A 21,076-nucleotide genomic window follows, 5' to 3' on the forward strand; every position below is an offset into this window, starting at 1 on the left:
ATGGTTTTAAGCAAGTGTTTGTATTAGCTTATGGTTCTGTGGGCCATCAGTTTGGGTTGGGCTCAGCTCTTGCTGCTTCTTTTCCTCTGCCTGGACTCACTCATGCAAAGGCAACATCTGGTGGGTCCGTTAGATGCCGGTTGGTACTGGTGGTCAGCTGGGGTGATGGGGGTGACAGGGCCATGTCCCCAGCTGGCTAGCCTGGGATTATTCACATGGTGTCTGTCACATGGTCCTCAGTGGGGGCAAGAGCAGGCAAGCCCCAGCATGCAAGCACTTGCCAGGTCTCTGCTTGTGTCATGCTTTGTAATGTCCCATTGGCCCAAGCAAGTCTCATGGCCAAGCCCAGACTCAGGGTGTAGAAACCGACAATCTCTTGGTGGGAAGTATGTTAGAGTCACAGTTCAAGGAGGTGTGAACACTGGAATAGGAGGAATTTGTAGCCATTTTTGCAGTCTGCCACATGGACCCTTAAATTATTCTTATTATAATGACACTTAAACACAATCACTAAATCACCCCTTAAAATAGTTATACAACTATAAAACCAAGAGAGATTAAAAATGAGGGCCCCGAGGGGCACCTGGGTGGCTCAGTTGGTTAAGCGACTGCCTTCGGCTCAGGTCATGATCCTGGAGTCCCTGGATTGAGTCCCGCATCGGGCTCCCTGCTGGGCAGGGAGTCTGCTTCTCCCTCTGACCCTCCCCACTCTCATGTGCTCTCTCTCATTCTCTCTCTCTCAAATAAATAAATAAAATCTTAAAAAAAAAAATGAGGGCCCCGAAATAAATGGACAAAATTCAAATTGAGGACATTAATGTAATGGGAGAGATTTTTGTGTTCATTTGTTTGCTGTGTTCTGTTTGTGCTGAAACTAAGTTGGTAGTTAAAAAAATAAATGTGTTCAGGGGTGCCTGGGTGGCTCAGTCAGTTAAGTGACTGCCTTCGGCTCGGGTCATGATCCTAGGGTCCTGGAATTGAGCCCCACATCGGGCTCCCTGCTCAGCGGGGGGCCTGCTTCTGCCTCTGCTCCTCCCCCTGCCTGTGCTCTCCTGCTCTCTCTCTGTCAAATAAATAAATAAAATCTTAAAAAAAAATGAATGTCTCCAGAACAGGCAAATCAAGAGAGACAAGAGGGCAGGTTCGTGGTGCTCGGGCTGGCCTGTGGGAGGGGATGGGAGTGGCTGCAAATGGGGGTGATGAAGTGTCTTCAGGAATCGGATAGTGGTCCAATAATCACTGAAGTCCACACTTTAAAAGGCTGAGTGTGTGGTATGTGAATTACATGTCAATTGAAACCACATAAGCGTGGTTTGGAGCAGGGTCTCAATGAGCAAGCAGGGAAGGTTGCTGTCCCGACGTTGGGTAGTGGCTGGGGTCTCCCACACTTGTCTGTGTTCAGACCCCTCACAGAGGGCATGTGTGCCATGATGTTGCTGGGCCTCAGCATATCCCAGAGGCCCCTCTTACCTGTTATGCCCACATGGTCACACTGCTTGTCACCAACTCTTCCTAAACACAGACACAAAACCTAACATCTCTGGGCAGGCTCGTATATTACAAAAATGCTGATAGTCATGTTTTTAGGTTATCATCAAAATAATAGAAAATATTTTAAAGTGTCCTGGGGAACTTGCACCCCCTGGGGAATACATCTACACTGACACAGTTGTGATCGAGCCTTAACCTGCTCTGGAAGGCACCTGAGAGGGTATAGTGCAAATGGGCAAGAGGCACAAGGAGCAACTGAGGCCCACAGTGTCTCATGGGCCCTCTGTGTTCCCCGATTCACCCACACAGTGAGCCAGTCTGGGCCGGGATCTCCTGTCTGCCAGCCCCATGCCCTTGCCCCCCACACCACTCTGCACGGGGAGTATGAGTTTGGAGGGCTTGGCTTGGCCAACTCCCTGCCCACTTGCCTGTCTGGCTCCGGGGTATTTTGCTGGAACAGGGGCCAAGAGGGGAACGGGGCAAGGAGAGGAGACTCATTTACTCCAAGAAGAGGGTGGAGCTTGCAGACACACCTCCGGCTCCACCCCCCCCAGATGATTCCATAATACTAGCAGCCCCTTGGGCCTCCTCGGCCCGCCCCTTCTGCCCCTTCCCGGCCCCCCATGCCCTGCCTGCCCAAGTCTACTCCTCCGTCCTCCGGAGGTGAGGAGGGCTCCATAGAGGCCGCATGTGGGCTTCTGTAGGGGTCCGGGCAGAAGCTCCCAAAACCCAGGGCAGGTTCAGCACAGGGACACTTGCCTGTGTGTTTACTGGGTGAGTTCCCTGGCAGGCTAGAGCTCCACAGGGTTGGGCAGGCAGGGGAGTGGAACTGAAACCTGACGTCAGCACGCATCGTGTGATTATGCACGTGTGAGGTCCAAGGCGTGCCCTCAGTGAAAACATGCAAGGTGTGTACATGTGAGTGAATGTGCATGCGTGCGTGCGTGCGCCTGCCTGTCAGGGTACGTGCTCTCCGGAGAAGTCCAGGACAGGTAGCGGTGTTGGCGGTGAAGGCCAAGGCCCTGCCCAAACTCATTAGACTCTCCTGGAATCTGGGGACGTGGATTCTTTGAAAGGAAATGAGGGGAAGAGAATCGGGCTGTTACTGTGTGCCCTGTGCTGGGCCTTGAGCTGGGACTTTTCACTCATTACCTCCATCGGCCTCGTGATGATCCGTGGAAGCTCCTCTCTAGCCATGGAAGGCCTAGATGGCATCTCTCAGGAGGAGACTGTCTCATCTGCATTGGAAATGTGTTGTGTAGCGTAGCCACCCTCATGAATGATCTCAGCTGGATCTTCTGGATAATTTGCTCCAGCTTCTCCATCAGCACTTGATGCCTTTCCTTGCACTTCTTTGTTACGGAGATGGCTTCTTAAACCTCAAGAACCAACCTCTCCTAGCTTCCAACTTTTCTTCTCCGGCTTCCTCCCCTCTCTCAGCCTTCAAAGAATTGAAGGGCTTTGGCTTAAGGGAATGTCGTGGCTGGTTTGATCTTGCATTCAGACCACTTTCCCCATATCAGCAATAAGGCTTCTTTTCTTTCTTATCATTCCTGTGTTCACTGGAGTAGCACCTTCAGTTTCCTTCAAGAACTTTTCCTTTGCCTTCACAACTGGGCTGACTGTTTGGTACCACACTCCTGGCTTTTGGCCTGTCTCGGCTTTCGACGTGCCTTCTGCACTTCGATGCATCATTTCCAGCTTTTGATTTAAAGTGAGAGACGGTGACTCTTCCTTTCCCTGGAACACTTAGTGGCCATTGAAGGGTTATTTGTTGATCTGATTTCAATGTTGTGGTGTCTCAGGGAATAAGCAGGCTTGAGGACAGGGACAGAGACGGGGGACAGGCCCCCTCAGTGGAGCAGTCAGGACATAGACGACATTGATCCATGAAGTTCACTGCGCTATGTGGGCACAGTTCGTGTTGCCCCAAAACAATTCCAGTAGTAACATCAGATCTCACTGAGCACAGATCACCAGAACAAGTATCATAATGAAAAGGTCTGAAATATTGCAAGAATTACCAAAATGGGACACAGAGACGTGAAGTGAGCAAACGCTGTTGGAAAAATGGCACCGATAGACCTGCTTGATGCACGGTTGCCACAGGTGTTCAGTTTGTAGAAAATGCAGTGTCTGTAAAGTACAATGAAGTGAAGCTCAGTCAGACGAGGGATGCCTGTAGTCGCTCAGGATACAGAGTGGGTCAGCGGTCGGGCCAGGACTCACAGGCGAGCCTGGGTGGTCAAGTCCCCACAGAGCCCAGCCCACCGCCCCTGGAATTAGGGGTGTACAGGCTGGAGGTGGGGCGGTGGCTGCCGAGAGGTTTTGGAAGCAGATGGGGTGGTGGGAAGATTTGTGGCTGGGCCTGGCCTGAGGAGCTGCCCAGTTCTGGCTCCAGGTCTGGCGATTCTGGGGGCTAAGAGACATCAGGCAACGAGAGATGGGGGTATCTCTCCTCCTCACTCTTGGCAGGGAGGCTGGTCCTCCAGAGAGCTGGGCCACCAGCCCTCTGTGCATCCGGGACAAGCCTTTGCCCCTCGGGGGCCTCCGACTCTCCATCCGGACTATGAGTAGCACCGGCCTCGGGATATGTGTGAGGATTCCACTGAGGCAGGTAGCACTGTGACCAGCGTATGGTTAGTGCTCTGACCGTTGGCTCTCCCGGTATCATAATTACGTGGAATGGTTTTCGTCCTCATCAGGTGGGGACACCCCCGGGCTCCGGAGCCCTTGCTCTCCTACCTGGCTGAGGGGCTTGGGTCCCAGGCTGCAACCCTTCCCCACCCTGCCCCTTCCAGGGTGGCCGAGGCTGTGACCCGGGGGCCTTTTCCAGGGTGTCTGCACCTGCGTACCTCCCGCCACCCGCCAGGCACCTTCAATAGCGAGTTGTGAGTCACTCGCTGACTGGGACGTTAAGGGGTAGAAATTTATAGATGTTATTAAAACTCTCACTCTGCGCCAGGCCCCAAGGACACCAAGACGGAGGAGATACCCTGACAGGCTATCTGGGGGAGACGGGACATCTACAATGGCAGCAGTGCTGAATATCTGATGACAGTAACAGTGCCTACCATTTATTGAATGGCAGCTGCATGTCACACACGCTGCCTAGTGCTTTACATGCACGAACTCCTTTAATTGTCCCAGGAGCCCCATGGTGGCTAGGTGGGGTGGGGAACTGCAGTTATCCTCATGGGGCCCGCCGCCCTGTGAGCGAGGTGTAATTAGGATTCCCATTTTATGGATGGTGAAACTGGGGCAGCACAGGGAAGCTAAGTAACTTTCCCAGATCAGTCTGACCCCAGAGCCTGTAGTCTTAGCCTTAGGGCTCTGCTATAGAAGTTGTAGGGAAGGCAAATGCCTGAGGCCTGGGCAATCAAAGAGGGCTTCCTGGAGGACGGGGGAAGTGTGCTGAGCCTTACATATGATTAAAGATTAGGCAGGAGGAAGGGAAGACAGGGTGGGAGGAATGGGGTGCACCAGGGTCCAGAGGCAGGGTAATGCTGTGTGCAGTCAGTGTGGTGACTCATCTGACTGGGGAAGGAGTGACAGGTCATAGGGAGCCCCGAGGGGTTCACTGGGAAAGTCTTGATGCCCCAGAGGAGGTCTGGCTAGTGCTCCTGTGAAGGGGAATAGAAATTTGTGTGACCCTCTCCCCATGGCCAGCGGTGAAGAACCAGGTCACAGGCAGCTTCATCCTCAACCCCAAGGGCAAGGAAGCAATGAGCCGGACCTTTACTGCAATGGGCCTGGAGTGGGAATACGCGGTGGAGGACGCCAAGGAAAGCCTCAAGACCAGTGGGCCCCTGCCTGAAGCCATTGCTGTCCTGGTGAGCCCCCACCCTGCACAGTGGCCCTTGTCCACTCCCTTGCTGCCCCAGCCCAGCCCCGCCTTGCTCACTGTCTTCACTCTTAAGCCAGCACAAGCCTGGTGGAAGTCCTCCTGTTGCAGTGTCTTCAGCGGCCTGGGCAGGGCCAAGGCCAAGGTGCCCTCTGTGCTTACAGGCAGGCAGGATGGCAAATGAGGAAGGAGAGAGAAATGGTTGTCTTACTGTCAGAGGGAGTCTCCTTAATGTAGCTTCAGAAATAGGGCCTAGGAATGAGCAGGAGTCATGGGGTTGGTTCCCCCTGTCATCCTGGCATCCTCTGGTGTCTGCTGGCATTCCGTCATTGCCAACGAGTGACCTGGGGGTGCCGTTTCATGCTGCCAGCCTCCTGAGAGGGGGATGGGGCCAGCCACCTCTGCCCACTACTCCTCTTCCCAGACCATAGACCGGGGCTTATAGAATAGGGACTGTTAATGCAGGAGATCAGACCAGGAGGGGCTTTGTCTGCAGGGCTCTTGACACTGGCTGGTGGCAGGGAGATTGTGGATAGGCTTTGTTCCTGGTGCTGCCCTCACTAGTTGGGGAGGTCCTAGAGGGCAGGGTCTGAAGCCTATTGGTGACAGCATATTAATTCAATCTACATGTATTTCCCTTCACCCTAATTTGCTGACCCCCCCCCATACACCTATGGCCAATGGTTTTCAGCAAGGGTACCAAGACCATTCAGTGGGCAAAGAATAATCTCTTCAACTAAAATGGTGCTGGGACAACTGGATTATCCACATGTAAAAGAATGAAGTTGAACCCCTACCTCACACCATATACAAAAAGGAGCTCAAACTAGATCAAATACCCAAGCACAAGAGCTAAAACCATAGAACTTTTAGAGAAAATAGAGGGATCAATCCCATGACCTTGGATCTTAGTCGTGATACCAAAAGCATGAGCAACAAAAGAGAAATAGGTAAATTGGTCTTCATGGAAAACTAAGAACTTTTGTACATCAGAAGACACAATGACAGCAGTGAGAAGACAAGCTGAACAGGATGGGAGAAACCATTTGCCACCATACATCTGGTAAGAGTCGTTATAGACTGTCTTCTGGAGTGTCAGTAGCTGCCCTGGTGAGGAGGACAGACCGACAGACATGTTTCCTGCCCTTATTAGAACTTAGGTCTGTGGGAGGGAAAATTATCCATGAGCACACAGCAGGTGTGTAGCCTGAGTCTGCTGCATGGCTGCTGGTGTGAATGGTCTCCCCGGCCATGCCCAGTGCTGACCCCACATCCTTCCCTTTGACTCCTCCTCCCTGGCCCCCACCCCATGCTGGCCTTGCCCCTCTGCCCTCCAGTCCTGTGCCACCTCTTCTTTCTCTCCTCAGGTGCTCCCCCCAGCAGAGGGTGGCCCCCGCAGCAGCCTGGCCTACAAGTACATCATTCATGAGGACCTGCTGCCCCTTATCGGGAGCAACAATGTGCTCCTGGAGGAGACAGACACCTACGAGTGGGCACTCAAGAGCTGGGCCCCCTGCACCAAGGCCTGCGGAGGAGGTACTGGCCCGTCCAGCCGTCTGGCGGCCTCGTGGGGGCAGCCCAAGCCTTGTCGGGGGAAGAGCAGGAGTGGCTGGGGGCCAACATTGTCTCCGCTTGTTGTGTCCCTAGCTTGTGCCCCACCTTCTCCTTAGAGATGTCTCGGGTGTGACAGCCTGTCTGGGCAGGGCCTTGGGGCTGGGGCCGGGAGTGCTGGAGCAGTAGTGGGGCCGGGCCCGTGCCCTGTGAGGGCTCCCCAGCTATGTCAGCTCCCGTCCTCCCTCACCCAGGGACACATGAGATGGGCAGATCAAGGCTTCCTCAGAAAGCGAGCAGGGCAGGAGGGTGCAGAGGCACAGAGGGAGGTAGGATTGGCCCTCCAGGCTCTCCAGAGTTTGCCATCCCCGAGGCCCCGGCAGAGCAGCGGGGGCCTGGCCGGACCCGGCCCAAGTCAGCCTGCCCTCCCCACAGGGATTCAGTTTACCAAATATGGCTGCCGGCGCCGGCGCGACCACCACATGGTCCAGCGGCACCTGTGTGACCACAGCAAGAGACCCAAGCCCATCCGCCGGCGCTGCAACCAGCACCCATGTGCCCAGCCCGCGTGAGTGTCCTAGGGGAGGGACTGGGAGCCTGATCCCATTCCCGGGGGTGTCGCTGACCCTCCCTCAGCCAGGAGGAGGAGCTGCTGGGCTGCTTCCTCTGGCCCCTGCCCCTGGGACTCCCTGAGCAGAGCAGCCCACACGGCAGACTCTGCTCGTGGCCTTCGCGGCCCTCTTTGAGCATCTGTCCCCTGCGCGGCTTCTGGGTTAACTTGCACTCCCAGAAGAAGGACGATGTTTCCTTTGTTCTGCCCCTTCCAGTGTTCTTTAACAGATGGGGAAACCGAGGCCCACTTTGGGGACATAGCTTTCCCTCAGTGTCCGAGGGGACAATGAGGTGAAGTGGATTTCAGTGCTTCTAGGCTCCGGGCCATAGGCCAGGATGCTGACACCAGCCCCCAGTCGCGGTCTGGCCTGGCCTGAGGAGACAGGCTCATTTGAGCACAAGGTCTTATTCTTAGGGTTATTTGGAAGGGGCTTTGTGGAGAGGAAGACCTATGACCTGTCAGGGATTCGATGTCTGGTCTTGAGCGTGTTACAGAGATGGCCCCAGCACCTCCTCGGCCCCCAGGCAGAGAGCCGAGTCCTTTCTCCAGCCTCCTCAGGAATCCTCGGGGGTCCGAGCAGTCCACCTTGGCCTTGCTGACTCACGGGCTGGGGGAGCCTTAGGGCCGGGGTGGGAGCTGGTGACCAGCACGGAGCCCACCATGGCCTCCCTGTGCCCGGCCCAGGCCCTCAGCCCTCTGCACTTCCCTTTCACACTGTATGCAGGCTGCTTTCCCCACCAACGTCTGTGGTCACAGAGCACGTGGCACTAACTGTACTGTGGTCCTGGGCAGGTCACCCCACCTGGCTTCTCTTCTGTAAAATGCCAAGTGAAGTTTGGGGCCTTTTTATTTTTGTCTTTTAAAGGAATGGGTTGGCTGCAAGAGCCCTCATTCCCTAAAAGATGTCTCAGGAAACACAGGGGAGTAGGGGTTGGGGGCTGCCCCTCCCACGCCCCCGTTTGGTCTTTGTCTAACTCAGCCAGCCCTGTCCGCTTCTCGCGCTCTTGGGAGCTGCTCTGGCTAGAAGACACTGGAGACCACCAGCTTAGTGGATCAGCACCGAAACTCTGCAGGTGCTGATGGTGATAATAATCGTACCTGCACTTATTACACGCCTACTGCGTGCATGCACTCTGCCACGTGCTTTAAGTATACAAGTCCTTTAATTGTCCCAGGAGGCCCAGGGGAGGGGCTTCAACTCCACAAGCCGACTCCCCTCTGTTTTGCATACTGCTGTAGCTCAGCACCTAGGACAGTACCTGCCCACCGGAGACGCTCTGATATTTACAAGGTGTTGAAAGAATCCTGATGTAAAGATGGGGTAATTGAGTTTAGGGGCGTTAATAGCTTGCCTGCGAACATGCAGGGTGCTAGATTTAGAGATGCACTATACCCATTTTTCAGATGAGGAAACAGGAGAGAATAAGTGACCTCCCTAAGGCCACACAGCCTGGCAGTTGCAAAGCCAGGCGGATGGTAGTCTAGGCTCCCAAGCATTCTGGAGCTCAAACCCACTCTCCAGCTCTTGCCTGCAGTGATTTGGGGTGGGAGCAACCCTGGGAGGAAGTGTCCCCTCGTCCCACCTCCCCTCCACCTTTTGCCTCGTCTGTCTCCAGGTGGGTGATGGAGGAGTGGGGTGCCTGCAGCCGGAGCTGCGGGAAGCTGGGGGTGCAGACCAGGGGGGTACAGTGCCTGCTGCCCCTCTCCAACGGTACCCACAAGGCCATGCCGGCCAAGGCCTGCCCTGGGGACCGGCCTGAGGCCCGGCGGCCCTGCCTCCGCGTGCCCTGTCCAGCCCAGTGGCGCATGGGAGCCTGGTCCCAGGTGAGTTGTTCTCAGAGGGCAGGAGGGGCTGGGCCGGCAGACACCTTCTCTGGGGAGTCCGGGAAGAGGTGGGTCTGGGTGAGCGGCTGCTAGAAGATGTGGCACTCGCGGCAGGCAGAGAGTCTCTGAATTTCTCTCCCCATATCTGATCTGATCCTAACTGATTTTTCTCAAAACTAAGTCCAACAGCTCCTACATCTGCTGGGCCATGTTTCTGGGCTAGGCCTTTCTATTCATTCACTATCTGCTTTGACCTAGAACTGGGTCAGAACTAGGAGGCATGGGCTAATATCCTCGTGACACAGGTGAGCAAACGGAAGCACTTTCTTGCATTCAAGAAATATTTACTGAGTGCCGACTATGTGCCAGGCTTACTTTACTAGGAATGCCTGGAATCCATCATCGACTAGACATGATTCTTGGCCTCATGTAGCTTCCAGTCCAGTAAGAGAGACAGAAGAGATAAGTAAACCAATAACAAAAGCATTTACAGATTGCAGTTGGAGCTGTGCAGAAGTAAATGCGGGTAATGTATCTGGGAGGGCCTCCCTGAGGAGGTGACATTTGAGCTGAGACCTGACGGATGAGCCACAGGAAGACCCTGAGGCAGGAACAACCTTGCCATGTTCCAGAAACCAAAAGGACGGTGGGACTGGAGCTGAATGGAAGGGATGGGGGCTACAGGATGATGGAGAGGCAGGTGGGGGGTGGGGGTGGGGGTGGGGGTGGGCGGGGTCAGTGCTATAGGGCTTTGTGAGGAGTTAGAATGTATTCTAAAAGCAGTGAGAAACTGTTGAAGGGTTTTCACTGGGGCATTCCAAGCTCTGATTGCAGGTGTAAAAGATCACCTAGCAGCTCTGTAGAAAGTTCACTGTTGGGAGGCCAGGGTTAAGAAAGGGGAAACCATAGGAAGGAGTCATCAGTCCAAGTGCTTCTGGCTAAGCCCTCCAAGTGGCCACAGGGAAATTTTCTGCCTTGAGTTTTCACTTAAAAATTCATTTGATGCAAACCTTGAAAGGGTTATGCTAAGGGAAACCAGCCAGACGCAAAATGACAAATGCTGTGTGATTCCACTTACCTAGGGTAGTCACGTTCATAGAGACGCAGAATAGGAGGATGGGTGCCTAGGGCTGGGGGAGGGGGTGGGGGAGTTCGTGTTTGGTGGGGACAGGGTCTCAGTTTAGGAGAAGGAAAGAGTTCTGGACGTGGAGGTACAGATGGTCGTACCACAATGAGAATGTGCTTAATGCCACTGAACTGTACACCTAGAAATGGTTAAAATAGTAAGTGTTATGATATATATGTTTTACCATAATTTTTAAAACCTCATTTGGTCACAGGGATAAGCACAACAATGCTTATTGTAATAGCAGAATTTCAGGAAATATTCTAAATGCCCATCTGTAGGAGATTGGACCCAAAAAATCATGGTCTGTTCATATAATAAAATAGCACAGATGGAGAAAAATAAATGAGCTTGAACTGTACTTACCAAGATAGATAGACCTCAGAAAAACAGGGGTGAGAAAAAGCGCAGCAGTATGAAGAAAAATCACTTCCAATGAGATACGGTGCACTTAAAGTTTAAAAAGGCATGACACAGTATTTGAAAATGTGCCCAAATGCTGATTTATGAAAGCTGGTGGTGGTATTTGAACAGGCTCTCATGACCAACTTCCTCATACTTTTCCATATGCTGGAAATATTACATAATAAAGAGTATTTTTAAATAATCCCAAATCCCCACACAACTTATGCAGATTTTAGTTTCTTCTCCATAACATATAGCTTTGTTTGTTTTAATATAAAACAGAAAGACAGCTGGTCTGCAAGAAAACTGACAGCAGAAGGACGGTCGGGGGGGTGGTGTGTGGAAGGTAGTTGTTCCCCTGAGACTGACCAAGCACTCAAGGGCTGTTGTCATTCTTCATCCTGGGTCGGAGGGGGATGAGCCATCTCGTCCCACGGTCTGTGTGGCCCTTTATGCTCATGTCTCCCTCAGGCCCCAGCAGAAGTGCACGTCTGTAGGTTCTTCCTGGTCCCACTAGGAGAGGCTGGGGCAGTGCCGACCAAACCCTGTGACCCGGTCGCGCTGGGCAGCCTTGCTCTTCGGGAGCCCCTGCCACCAGCCCCCATCACTCAGAGGAGGTGAGGCCCCGGGGGATGAGGTGCCCAGCGGCCCTTGCCCTCTCGGGGAAGAAGACACTTTTGAGCCTGCTCTGTCGGCTGAAGTTCAGTACGTGGAGTCACAGAGTCTTTGAATGTCAGAGCTAGAGGGGTCCATGGCGACCCTGTCACCCAGCTCGCTCAGCTTAGCAGGTGTCACAATCCGGGTCCCTCTATCCCATTGCTAAGATATCATCAAGTGAGTGGACTGGCCCTAGGTCCCTCAGGCTGGCGGATTGCAACAAGGGGGTTTGCCAGGACGATACACAAAATATTTAAGGACCCAGGGCATAGACCAGACATGGTGGCCCTGGGCAGAAGTGCTGGAATGGGGTCTCTGGGGTCCCCTCCTGAGCCGGGGTGAACTGTTTAGGTGACAAAAAGGGTCAGAGGGTTCTGAGCTGAGGGCGGCGCTATTCAGCACCTGATGAGGAACATTGACGTTGGCATTCTGTCCTGGTGAGGCTATTTGGAGCTGTCTTCACATGTCCCTAGGGTCAAGTAGAAACTCGGTGCCCTCCTCTTCACCTTTCTGTCCTGGGCATTGGCTGGACTCTGGAGCTCACCGCCCCCTTCCTCTTGTCTCTCCACCTATCCCCCTCCCCCCCCCCCACCCTGCTGGCTGCTGGGGCCTGGCCTGGCCCTGCCCTTCCCACCACAGTGCTCTGCCACCTGCGGAGAGGGCATCCAGCAGCGGCAGGTGGTGTGCCGGACCAATGCCAACAGCCTCGGGCAGTGCGAGGGGGACAAACCAGACACTGTTCAGGTCTGCAGTCTGCCCGCCTGTGCAGGTGAGCTGGATGGGAAGGGAGGCAGGCCCAGCTCCTCCAGCTGAGGCCTGAAACCCAGCCCGGCTTGCATCCTTGCCCCCTAGAAATCCCAAACACTAGAGCTGCTTCTCCTCGCTCATAGGAAATCTCCAGAACTCTACAGTGAGCACTGACATTCAGGAACCTGTGACCCCAGAAGGACAGTGGGTGCCACAGTCTGGGCCCCTACATCCCATTAACAAGATATCATCAAGTAAGTGTATCTCGGGACCCCATCCCCTCCCCAGACCTTCCTGTGGTTGCAAAGTCACAAGCATGGGCTGTGGGGTAGGGCAGCCCCAGCTTCCAGTCTATCCACGTGACCTTAGCCTCCTGGAGCCTCCAATTCCTCAGCTGTGAGCTGTGGGTGCTGCCCATACTGGTCCACAGACCCTTATCTGCACTTCCAAAATGTTGAAAGCGGCAAGTGTTTCCCTAAATTTGGTGCAAACTCATTTGGCAGCAGAATCTGGCCTGACCCAAGAGATCAGTATTCTTTTGCTATAGAAACGTTGCCAGAGTAACAAGGGGACATCCTACTCCCCGCTCGGGATATTCTGTAATATGAATATTACTTTTCTAACTTCAGAAGTTCTGAATTATGAATCATACCTGGTTTCAAGATTTTGGGATAAGCAATTAAAGATCTGAGCTGTCTCCATAGGGCTGTTGAGAGAATTAAGTGAAATAATCATGCACTCCTACCTGTCAGCTAACATCAAAAATAGTAGTAGTATTCTCTCTGCCTCATGATCAGGAGCTCATTGGTCCATCCTCCCATCTTTCCATCCATCCACCATCCATCTACCCATCGATCCATCCACCAATCCATCCATTAATATTGACTGAGCACCTGCTATGAACCTGGTCCTATGTCCTATGCTTCCTTCCTAGAATTTTTTCTTTTTTTCGTTCTTCACCTTCTCAAGGACCAGGGTCTGATAAGACAAGTAACAGAAAAATCATAGACCCTATTTTCTAGTGGAGGACCAACGGGCTGTGTGACCCTGTGCAAATCCCTAAACCTCTCTGAGCTCAGTGGCCTCATCTGTAAAAAAAAGGGGTCTCACTAGATATCCTCAGAGTATCTTTTGGCTCCAGCCTTGCTTCTGCTCCGCGCCTGTACCAGGCTGCTCAAGTGGCATTCTGAGCAAAGGGTGGGCTCAGGATTCTAGTCCTGGAATTCTGCCGCCATCTAGAGGCCACTGGCTTTCCATTTTTGCCCCCTCATCTCTCTCTGGTTCCCCCAAACCACCCCCAACCCCCACCGCTATCCCACCCCCCTGCAGCCTCCCCTCCCCGCCCCAGGCAAAAATTAGTAGAAAGCAAAGCTCCTGCCTTCACATTGTCTGGAGAGACCTACCTGGAACTATCCCAGAAACACAAAAACATTTTTAGATGATATTTGAACCAAAGCAAATGGAACTAGTATAGAGGGCACCCCTGTATGCCAGGAACTTTATAAATGGTATTTATCATCGTAAAGTTATTATTCACTGGCAAATGTCTAGCATTATCCCCATTTTATAGGCGAAAAAACTGAGCATTGGAGAGTTTAAATGCCTTGCCCAAAGGCTCACCCTTTTCAAGTGGCAGAGCCTCAGTTGGAAGCCAGATCTGCTTGATTCCAGATTTACTGGTGGAGGTGTTCCAAATGAGTGTTGACGGGTAGCAGGATGTTTCATTTGCTCGTCACAAGTGTGGGTTCCCCAGGCACCTGCCTGGCTCTGGCCCGAGGGGATCAGTTCCTTTGGGTTGATTGGGAGGGGGTGAGGGTTCCCACTTCCTCGAGAGCACAGTTCCCAAGCTTCGCTGCAGGTCAGAACCGCCCAGTGCCCAGGCCACACTGACCGTGCAGTCTCCCTGGGTGTGGGGGCTGGGCAGCAGCTCTTTGTCAATCCCCCCTTCCCCCCCACCCCCGCCGGGGCAATTCCAATTTGCAAGCAAGTCTGAGGGCTGGGGACATGGGGCTGTGCTTCTCCGATTTCTCCCGGCCTTGGAATCACCTTGAAGGTTTTGTTAAAACCCACAGCGGGGCCCCACCCCCAGAATTTCTGATTCAGTAGGTCTGGATGGGGCCTGAGAATTGGCATGGTTTCCAACACGCTTCCAGGTGTTGTTGATGCTTCGTGTGTGGGGACCCCACTTTGAGAACCACTGCTCTAGGGGGTTTTAGTTCCTCTTCCGTAAAATAAGAGTTCTTCCTCTGGCCAGTCTCTCCATCAGGCAGCCCTGGGGCGCCCTCTGGGAAAGAGCTTTAGAGCGAGTCCAACGAGGGCAGGGGCTGGGGGGCCTGCAGTTGCTGGGCTAGTGGGGGGGGGTGGGCACCCTCCCGGCATTGGTCCTTGTGCTGTGTGTGCGGCAGAGCTGTGCATGGGGGACCGCTCCGTCTTCTGCCGAATGGAGGTGCTCGATCGCTACTGTTCCCTCCCCGGCTACCACCGGTTGTGCTGTGAGTCCTGTACCAAGAAGGCCCTGGGCCCCACCACCAGCCCGGCCCCGGCCTCACCACCACCCTTCTCCGCCCCCGGGAGCGCTCTGCCAGGACCGGAGGCCCCTCCAGATGCTGTGGAGCCCACTGTGGGGCCGACAGGATCAGATGACCATCAGCGTGGCCGGTCCACACAGCTCCCGAGCCCTCTGGGCACCAGCTCCCCGGTGACCCAGCACCGCTCTCCTCCCCAGAGTCTGAGCCCTCGAGCATCCTGGGGTGCTTCCCCCAGCGCCCCCCGGGGACTGCCTTGGGGCTGGACCCGGGCACCTGTGCCCGTCTCCGAGGATAAAGGGCAGCTCAGGGAAGACCTGAAGCCCCCAGGCACCGGCCTCCCCAGCGCCTCCCTGGTGACATGAGCCCCACTGTGCCTGTCCCGCCAGTCAAGTTTACACTGCGTGCCACCTCGGAGACCGCCAGCTCGGAGGACACATGGCGGGTCAGGGCAAACACTGACTTCCTTTTAAATTATTTGCCTTCTTGTTGTTCTGGTTTGGGGCTGTGGCACTTCACCCCGTGAGGTGGGTGTGCGAGGAAGAAAAAGATCAGGGAAAGCCCCTAACCGGAGATACCTCAGCCGGGAGCCGGGGCGACACAGCCGAGCCTCTCAGGGGCTCCTGTCTGTCTCCTGGCAGGACTGAGGGCCAGCTAGCCCCTCCTCCTCACGGCCACACGGTGGGGCCCCCCCACCCTGGATCCTTCTGGCCGCCTGCCTTTGCCAGAACGTGTGGGGACCACTGTGGAGGCCCTGTCTGTTCGGCCCCTCTGCCTCGAGAGGCGAAGCGGGACAGGGAAGGTGAGGAGCACTCTCAGGGCAGGCCACGAGGAAGGGGGCGTGCGGTGCGTGTGGTCACAAGTCTCTGGCTGCAGGGCTCCGGGGCAGTGCCGGGGGCGGGGGGCGCAAGTTCATCTCAGGCCCGGCTCTTCCTAGCAAGAGCACCACACGGTTCCTCTAGCCAAGGCCAAGAGGCAGAATCCAGCTCGCCTTTGCCGGTTGGAAGGCAGTGTTGGTGGCCACCTCTGCCCTTGCCGATGGCATTTCCTGTTGCTTCTGGTGCTTCCCAACTTCCCCCAGCCCACCCCAGAGAAGGGGGCTCCGGACACTCTGGAATGTGTGTCCTCCCCATCCAGGGGCTTCACAACGGTGCTAGGCCACTGGCTGAAGCAGGAATGTCAGCTTTGGCCATCGCTCTAGGGCATGAAGGGAGGCTGACCTGGAAGGTCACTTTGGAGGACACAGAAACGGAGTTCTCAGGTTGTGCCCCGTCAACCCTTGTTCTCCGCCAAAGACCGCTCCTGCTGGAGTCAGGGGTCTTCTCCCGCCTGGCTCGGGCTGGGCCGGAGGTTTGTGGTGCTAGGGCAAGGCCATGTGGCCCAGTACCCCGGGGCAGGATGTGAGCCTTTGCCCCATGCTGGGGTGGGGAGGAGATGTGACCCACAGTACTGTGGGGCCTCAGATGCCCTCCATGTTACCTCCGAAGGCAGGTAACTTCTCTAGACCCTCTGACTCTCAGGAAGCTGCCTGGGTTCCCAGGAATTCTCCCAAGGGTCCTTACTCTTAGTCGTGCAGAGGGTCTTCTGGACTCGGCAGCAGGTGCTGGAGGGGCTTGCCAGTCTTCCTTCCCTGAGGGGGCTGGGGAGGGCTGTTCTGAGCCAGGCTAGAGGACTAGGAGCAGTGGGTCCCTGTCTGCAACCTCTGGAGAAGAGAGGCCTTGGAGGGGGCTCCCCACATATCCTCTCCACCCGCTGCCACCCCCTCCCTGGGATGCCGGGGCACACACTGAACCATTCCTGTGAGACGCAGCCTGCCTGTGTTAGGGATATACATTCTTGTGCCTCTGAGATCCACGTCTTTACATTTTTATGTATTTATTAACATTGTCCTTGGTGTTTTGTTTTGGACCCCAAAATGCTGTGTTGTGTTTTTCTTGTTCTCTCTGTTTTCGAAGAAAAGGACAGTGAAGCAACTTTCTCATGTGCTCTGCTGGGCAACATGATCAGGGGTCGGGGATGGATGGGGGGGTGGGCCACGGCCATAGACCCTCAGCCTGCCTGCCTTGGCCTCACTTATCCTGGGGTTCCTCTGAGCACCAGCTCAGCGTTGAGAGGCAAGAACAGTGCCACAGGCCTGGGGATTCTACCATTGAGTAGCTCTGTGTCCTTGGGCAGGTCACCATCCAGAATCTGATCCAAAGGGTAGACGTGCCTGGGAGGTGGTTTTGGGGTGTGCTTAGGGAAGAGTGTTCTAATTAGTAGAGCTGTTCAAACATGCAAAGGGTGGCTTCTATAGAGGGGGGTGAGCGCTCTTTCCTCAGAAAAGTCCAGGCAGAACGAGAGTGCCGCATAGGCGGGGGAAGGAACGTGACACGCCTGGGTGAGCAGGGAAGGCTGACACGGAGCACGTAGAACTTAAAAACAGCCAACCATGCCTCATACCTTGTTCGTGTCACACATCGCTAATCCCCCACCACATTTTTTTTTTTTTTTTTTGGAGCGAGAGAGGTGGGGGAAGGGGCAGAGAGAGAGAGAATTTTTTAAGCCAGCTCCAAGGCCAGTGTGGAACCCGAAGGGGGGGTCGATCTTATGACCCTGAGATCATGACCTGAGCCGAAATCAAGAGTTGGATACTTAACCGACTGAGCCACTCAGGGGCCCCCACCACCATGGTCTTTCAATGAATATACCCCAGGCTCTTCCCTGCCCAGTTGTGGGGCTCAGGACCAGGCACAGAGACCCCCTCCAGGCCTCACATGCCTGTGTGGACACTCTAGCCCGCAAGTCCGAACTCTGTTTACATCCGTCTGCAAACAGCCTCCCCCTGGGAACCACCTGTTCTAAACAATTACCACTGGAGCCTCGGGGTGCACACACAGTGACCTGTCACTCCTTAGGGGGGCCCAGCCTAGGGAGATGTCAGCGCAGGCCTGACAGTTGCTCTCGTATGACTGTTCAGGCAGGGAGTTCTGTGGGCCGAGGCACCCAGCATGTGGCCCACAAAAAGCGGAATCCCGGGGCCCGGGTGGGCATGTGCCCTTGGCCTGGGGGCCAGAGTGGGGCCCTCTAAGAGCCCCAGCACCCCGGCTTTGTGGGCAGGGATCACACCTGGGCCTGGGTGCCGAGGCACCCCCTTCGTGTGCCATGGCGGACATTGCCTGCCGGTGGCTGCACTGAGCCTGGACTGCCGTAGGAATCCTTCCTATGGTTGCCATCACCAGGACAAGGAGCAGCGCTGTTGGGCTGAATCGGTAATTTGAAGCCCGCCGGGAACCCGTATTCAGCCATCTCAGGCAAAAGTGTCATATCTCAAAGCAGGCCTGTGGTACTCGAGTCCGGGAAGAGGGACCCAGAAACCAGCCCGGAGGAACCTCCATTGACCGTTAGGGCCCTACAGAGTCTAGTGTGGGGTGAGGCTGCTCTAGAGAGCCTTTGGGCCCTAAGATTCTGGAGGACATGATCCCTCTGCTCATCTGAAAAATAGTGAAAGCATTTGCCCTGCCTACCTGTGAAAACACCAGAAACAGTCCGACCGGGAAATCAAGGGACGATGGGGAGGGTGTGTCCCTGGGACAGCATCATCCCTGGCGTATTCCTGCAATGGAGCTTAGGCGACCCGCTCTGCGTGGGGGACCAGATGAGCTGTTGGCTGTGCCACAGGAGTGGGCCAGAGTCAGAGTCGGGATTCCTGAAAAAGCCCCCAGACCGCCACCCGAGGAGTCCTGCCCCTTCTCCAGTCTCCCTATGGCCCTTCCACCCATGTAGGGACTGTCAGCCGGGGCCTGGGCAGCCCAAGCCACACATTTTTTGGGAAAGATTTTATTTATTTTAGAGGGGGGAGGAGCATAGGGAGAGGGAGAGAGAAACTCTAACAGACTCCATGCTGAGCGCCTGGCTCGACAGGGAGCTCAGTCTCATGACCTTGAGATCACGACCTGAGTGGAAACCAGAAGTTGGATGCTTAACCGACTGAGCCCCCCAGGCACCCCTACAAAGTGGTACTCTTTTTTAGCTTATCCTAGGGGTAAGGTTGCAAGGCAAGCAGGTGAACTAAATTCCAAAGAGTGACAAGCCCCTGTCAGCAGAGGGTGTATATTCTGGTCTACTTGAGGCAGAGCATGGGAGGAAGTGGTCAACAGAGGGGCAGGTAAGAAAATACAAGTGAAATTTTAACAGATCTGTAAAGGTCATTGTGACAATTTGGAATCATTAAGCGCCCTGTGCACAACGGGGAGTCTGTACCTCCTCATCAGCACTTGTCCACAGGCCTCTGCTGGATGCACAGGAGAAAGATCTAGGGCTCCAGCCTCAGGGCTCCAGCCAAGTTGGAGAATACAAATGAAAGAAGTGATACACACTAAAATACCTCTCCACAGAAAAGCATACGAATATCTAATGGGAGACTTTCTGAATCCCAAGACTCAATGTTGGTAAGATGTCAATTCTTCCCATAGTGATCTAAAATTTAATGGTATTTCAATCAAAATTTCAACAGACTGTCTCTTGTCTGCTTATTTTAGAATTTGACAAAGTCATTATAAAGTTTTTATGGAAATAAAGAGGATCTAGGATAGCCAAAACAATTCTGGAAAAGCACCGAGTGGTCGAACTTGCACTACCTGATTTCAGGCTTCTGGTGAAGCGGCAGTAATCAGGACGGTATGGTTTGGTGTAAGAGTCGACATACAGAACAGTGGAACAGAACAGAGCATCCAGAAATACACCCACACAACCGTGGTGCTAAGATAATTCAGTTAGGGCGCCTGGGTGGCTCAGTTGGTTAAGCGACTGCCTTCGGCTCAGGTCATGATCCTGGAGTCCCTGGATCGAGTCCCGCATCAGGCTCCCTGCTCGGCAGGGAGTCTGCTTCGTCCTCTGACCCTATCCCCTCTCATGTGTTCTCTCCCTCTCATTCTCTCTCTCTCAAATAAATAAATAAAATCTTTAAAAAAAAAAAAAAAAAAAAAGATAATTCAGTTAGGATAGGATAGTCTTTTCCATAAACGATCCCAGAAAATTGGAAGCTCCAGATGAGCAAAAATAAACCTCAACTCTCGTATCCTATCCAGAGACTGACTCAGTCCAAATGTTTGGCAATCCACTTAAAGGTATGAACTGAAACTATAACACTTCTAGAAGGAAACATAGAAAAATACCTTTGTGACTTTGGGTGAGGCAGAGATAACTTCCCTAGGTACTCGCCACAAAAGAAAGGATGGACCCATTGGACTAGGTCAGAACAAAGAGCTGCTATTCCTCGAAAGGCAGTGGCAAGAAAGACAAAACACGAGAAAAGTCTTTCCACATATATATCTGAAATTGGACCTGCATCCAAAATACATAATGAACTCTCCAACAACCCAATAAAAAATAGGCAAAGCACTCGGACATTTTGCCCGAAGAGATGTACGATGACGAGTAAGCACATGAAGAGGGCGCCCCACATCATGAGTCATTAGTGGAATGCAAGTTCAAACTACAGAGAGATACCACCTCACACCTATTGCAACCGTTAAAATTAAAAAGATGGATCACGTCCAGTGTCAGGATGTCATTGGGCAACTGGAACTCATACTTGTGGATGGGAACGCAAGATGGTGTAGCCCCTTTGGAAAACATTTTGACAGATTTTCATAAGGTTAAACATACACTTATCCTCAACCTAGCAATGCCTCCCCTATGTATCCACATGAGGGATACATACATCTGCCCACAAAATGACCTGTGTGCAAATGTCCACAGCAACTTTATTTGAAATCGCCTCCAACTGGAAACAACCCAGATGTATCATGTATACCAAATAGTGAATGGATAGATAAATTGTGCCATATCCATACAATGGAATTCTACTCAACAATAAAAAGGCATAAACCACTCATATGTACATGCATGTGTCGACTTGGCTAGATCTAGAAAGCGCTGTGCTTCGTGGAAAAAGCCAGGCCCAAAAGACTAAGCACTGGGTGATTCCATTCATATGATATTCTGATAAAACTGTAAGGACAGAAAACAGATCCCTAGTGACCAAGATATTGCTAACATTTACTGAACATGTACTATGTGCCAGGTACTGTGTTATGCCCTTCCCCTAATATCTCACTAAATCCTTACAACAACCCTATAAAGCTGGTGCTCTTATCTTGCCCATTTCACAGATGAAGAACTGAGGCTCAGAGAGGTTGACTTGCTTGCCTAAAGTCACCCAGCCAGCAAATAATAGAGGTAGTCTCCATGTAGGCAGCTGAGGAGAGACCATGTGGTCGACAAAACACATACATGGAATCCTGTATAGA

The 21,076-nt window shown here is 53.6% G+C and overlaps 1 protein-coding gene across 1 annotated transcript in view; it reads left to right on the plus strand.

The window, feature by feature from the left end:
- The window catches only part of ADAMTS14 (ADAM metallopeptidase with thrombospondin type 1 motif 14), a 73,090-nt gene extending 56,397 nt beyond the window's left edge, over positions 1-16,693 (plus strand). The window contains 7 exon segments of the mRNA XM_044916488.1: positions 5,161-5,324; positions 6,703-6,871; positions 7,322-7,454; positions 9,116-9,323; positions 12,151-12,280; positions 12,402-12,518; positions 14,664-16,693. Coding sequence (XP_044772423.1) covers positions 5,161-5,324; positions 6,703-6,871; positions 7,322-7,454; positions 9,116-9,323; positions 12,151-12,280; positions 12,402-12,518; positions 14,664-15,148 — 1,406 coding nt within the window. The 3' untranslated portion in view covers positions 15,149-16,693.
- Positions 16,694-21,076: the final 4,383 nt, after the last annotated feature.

Source organism: Neomonachus schauinslandi, chromosome 6, assembly GCF_002201575.2.
Source record: "Neomonachus schauinslandi chromosome 6, ASM220157v2, whole genome shotgun sequence".
NCBI classification, from domain to species: domain Eukaryota; kingdom Metazoa; phylum Chordata; class Mammalia; order Carnivora; family Phocidae; genus Neomonachus; species Neomonachus schauinslandi.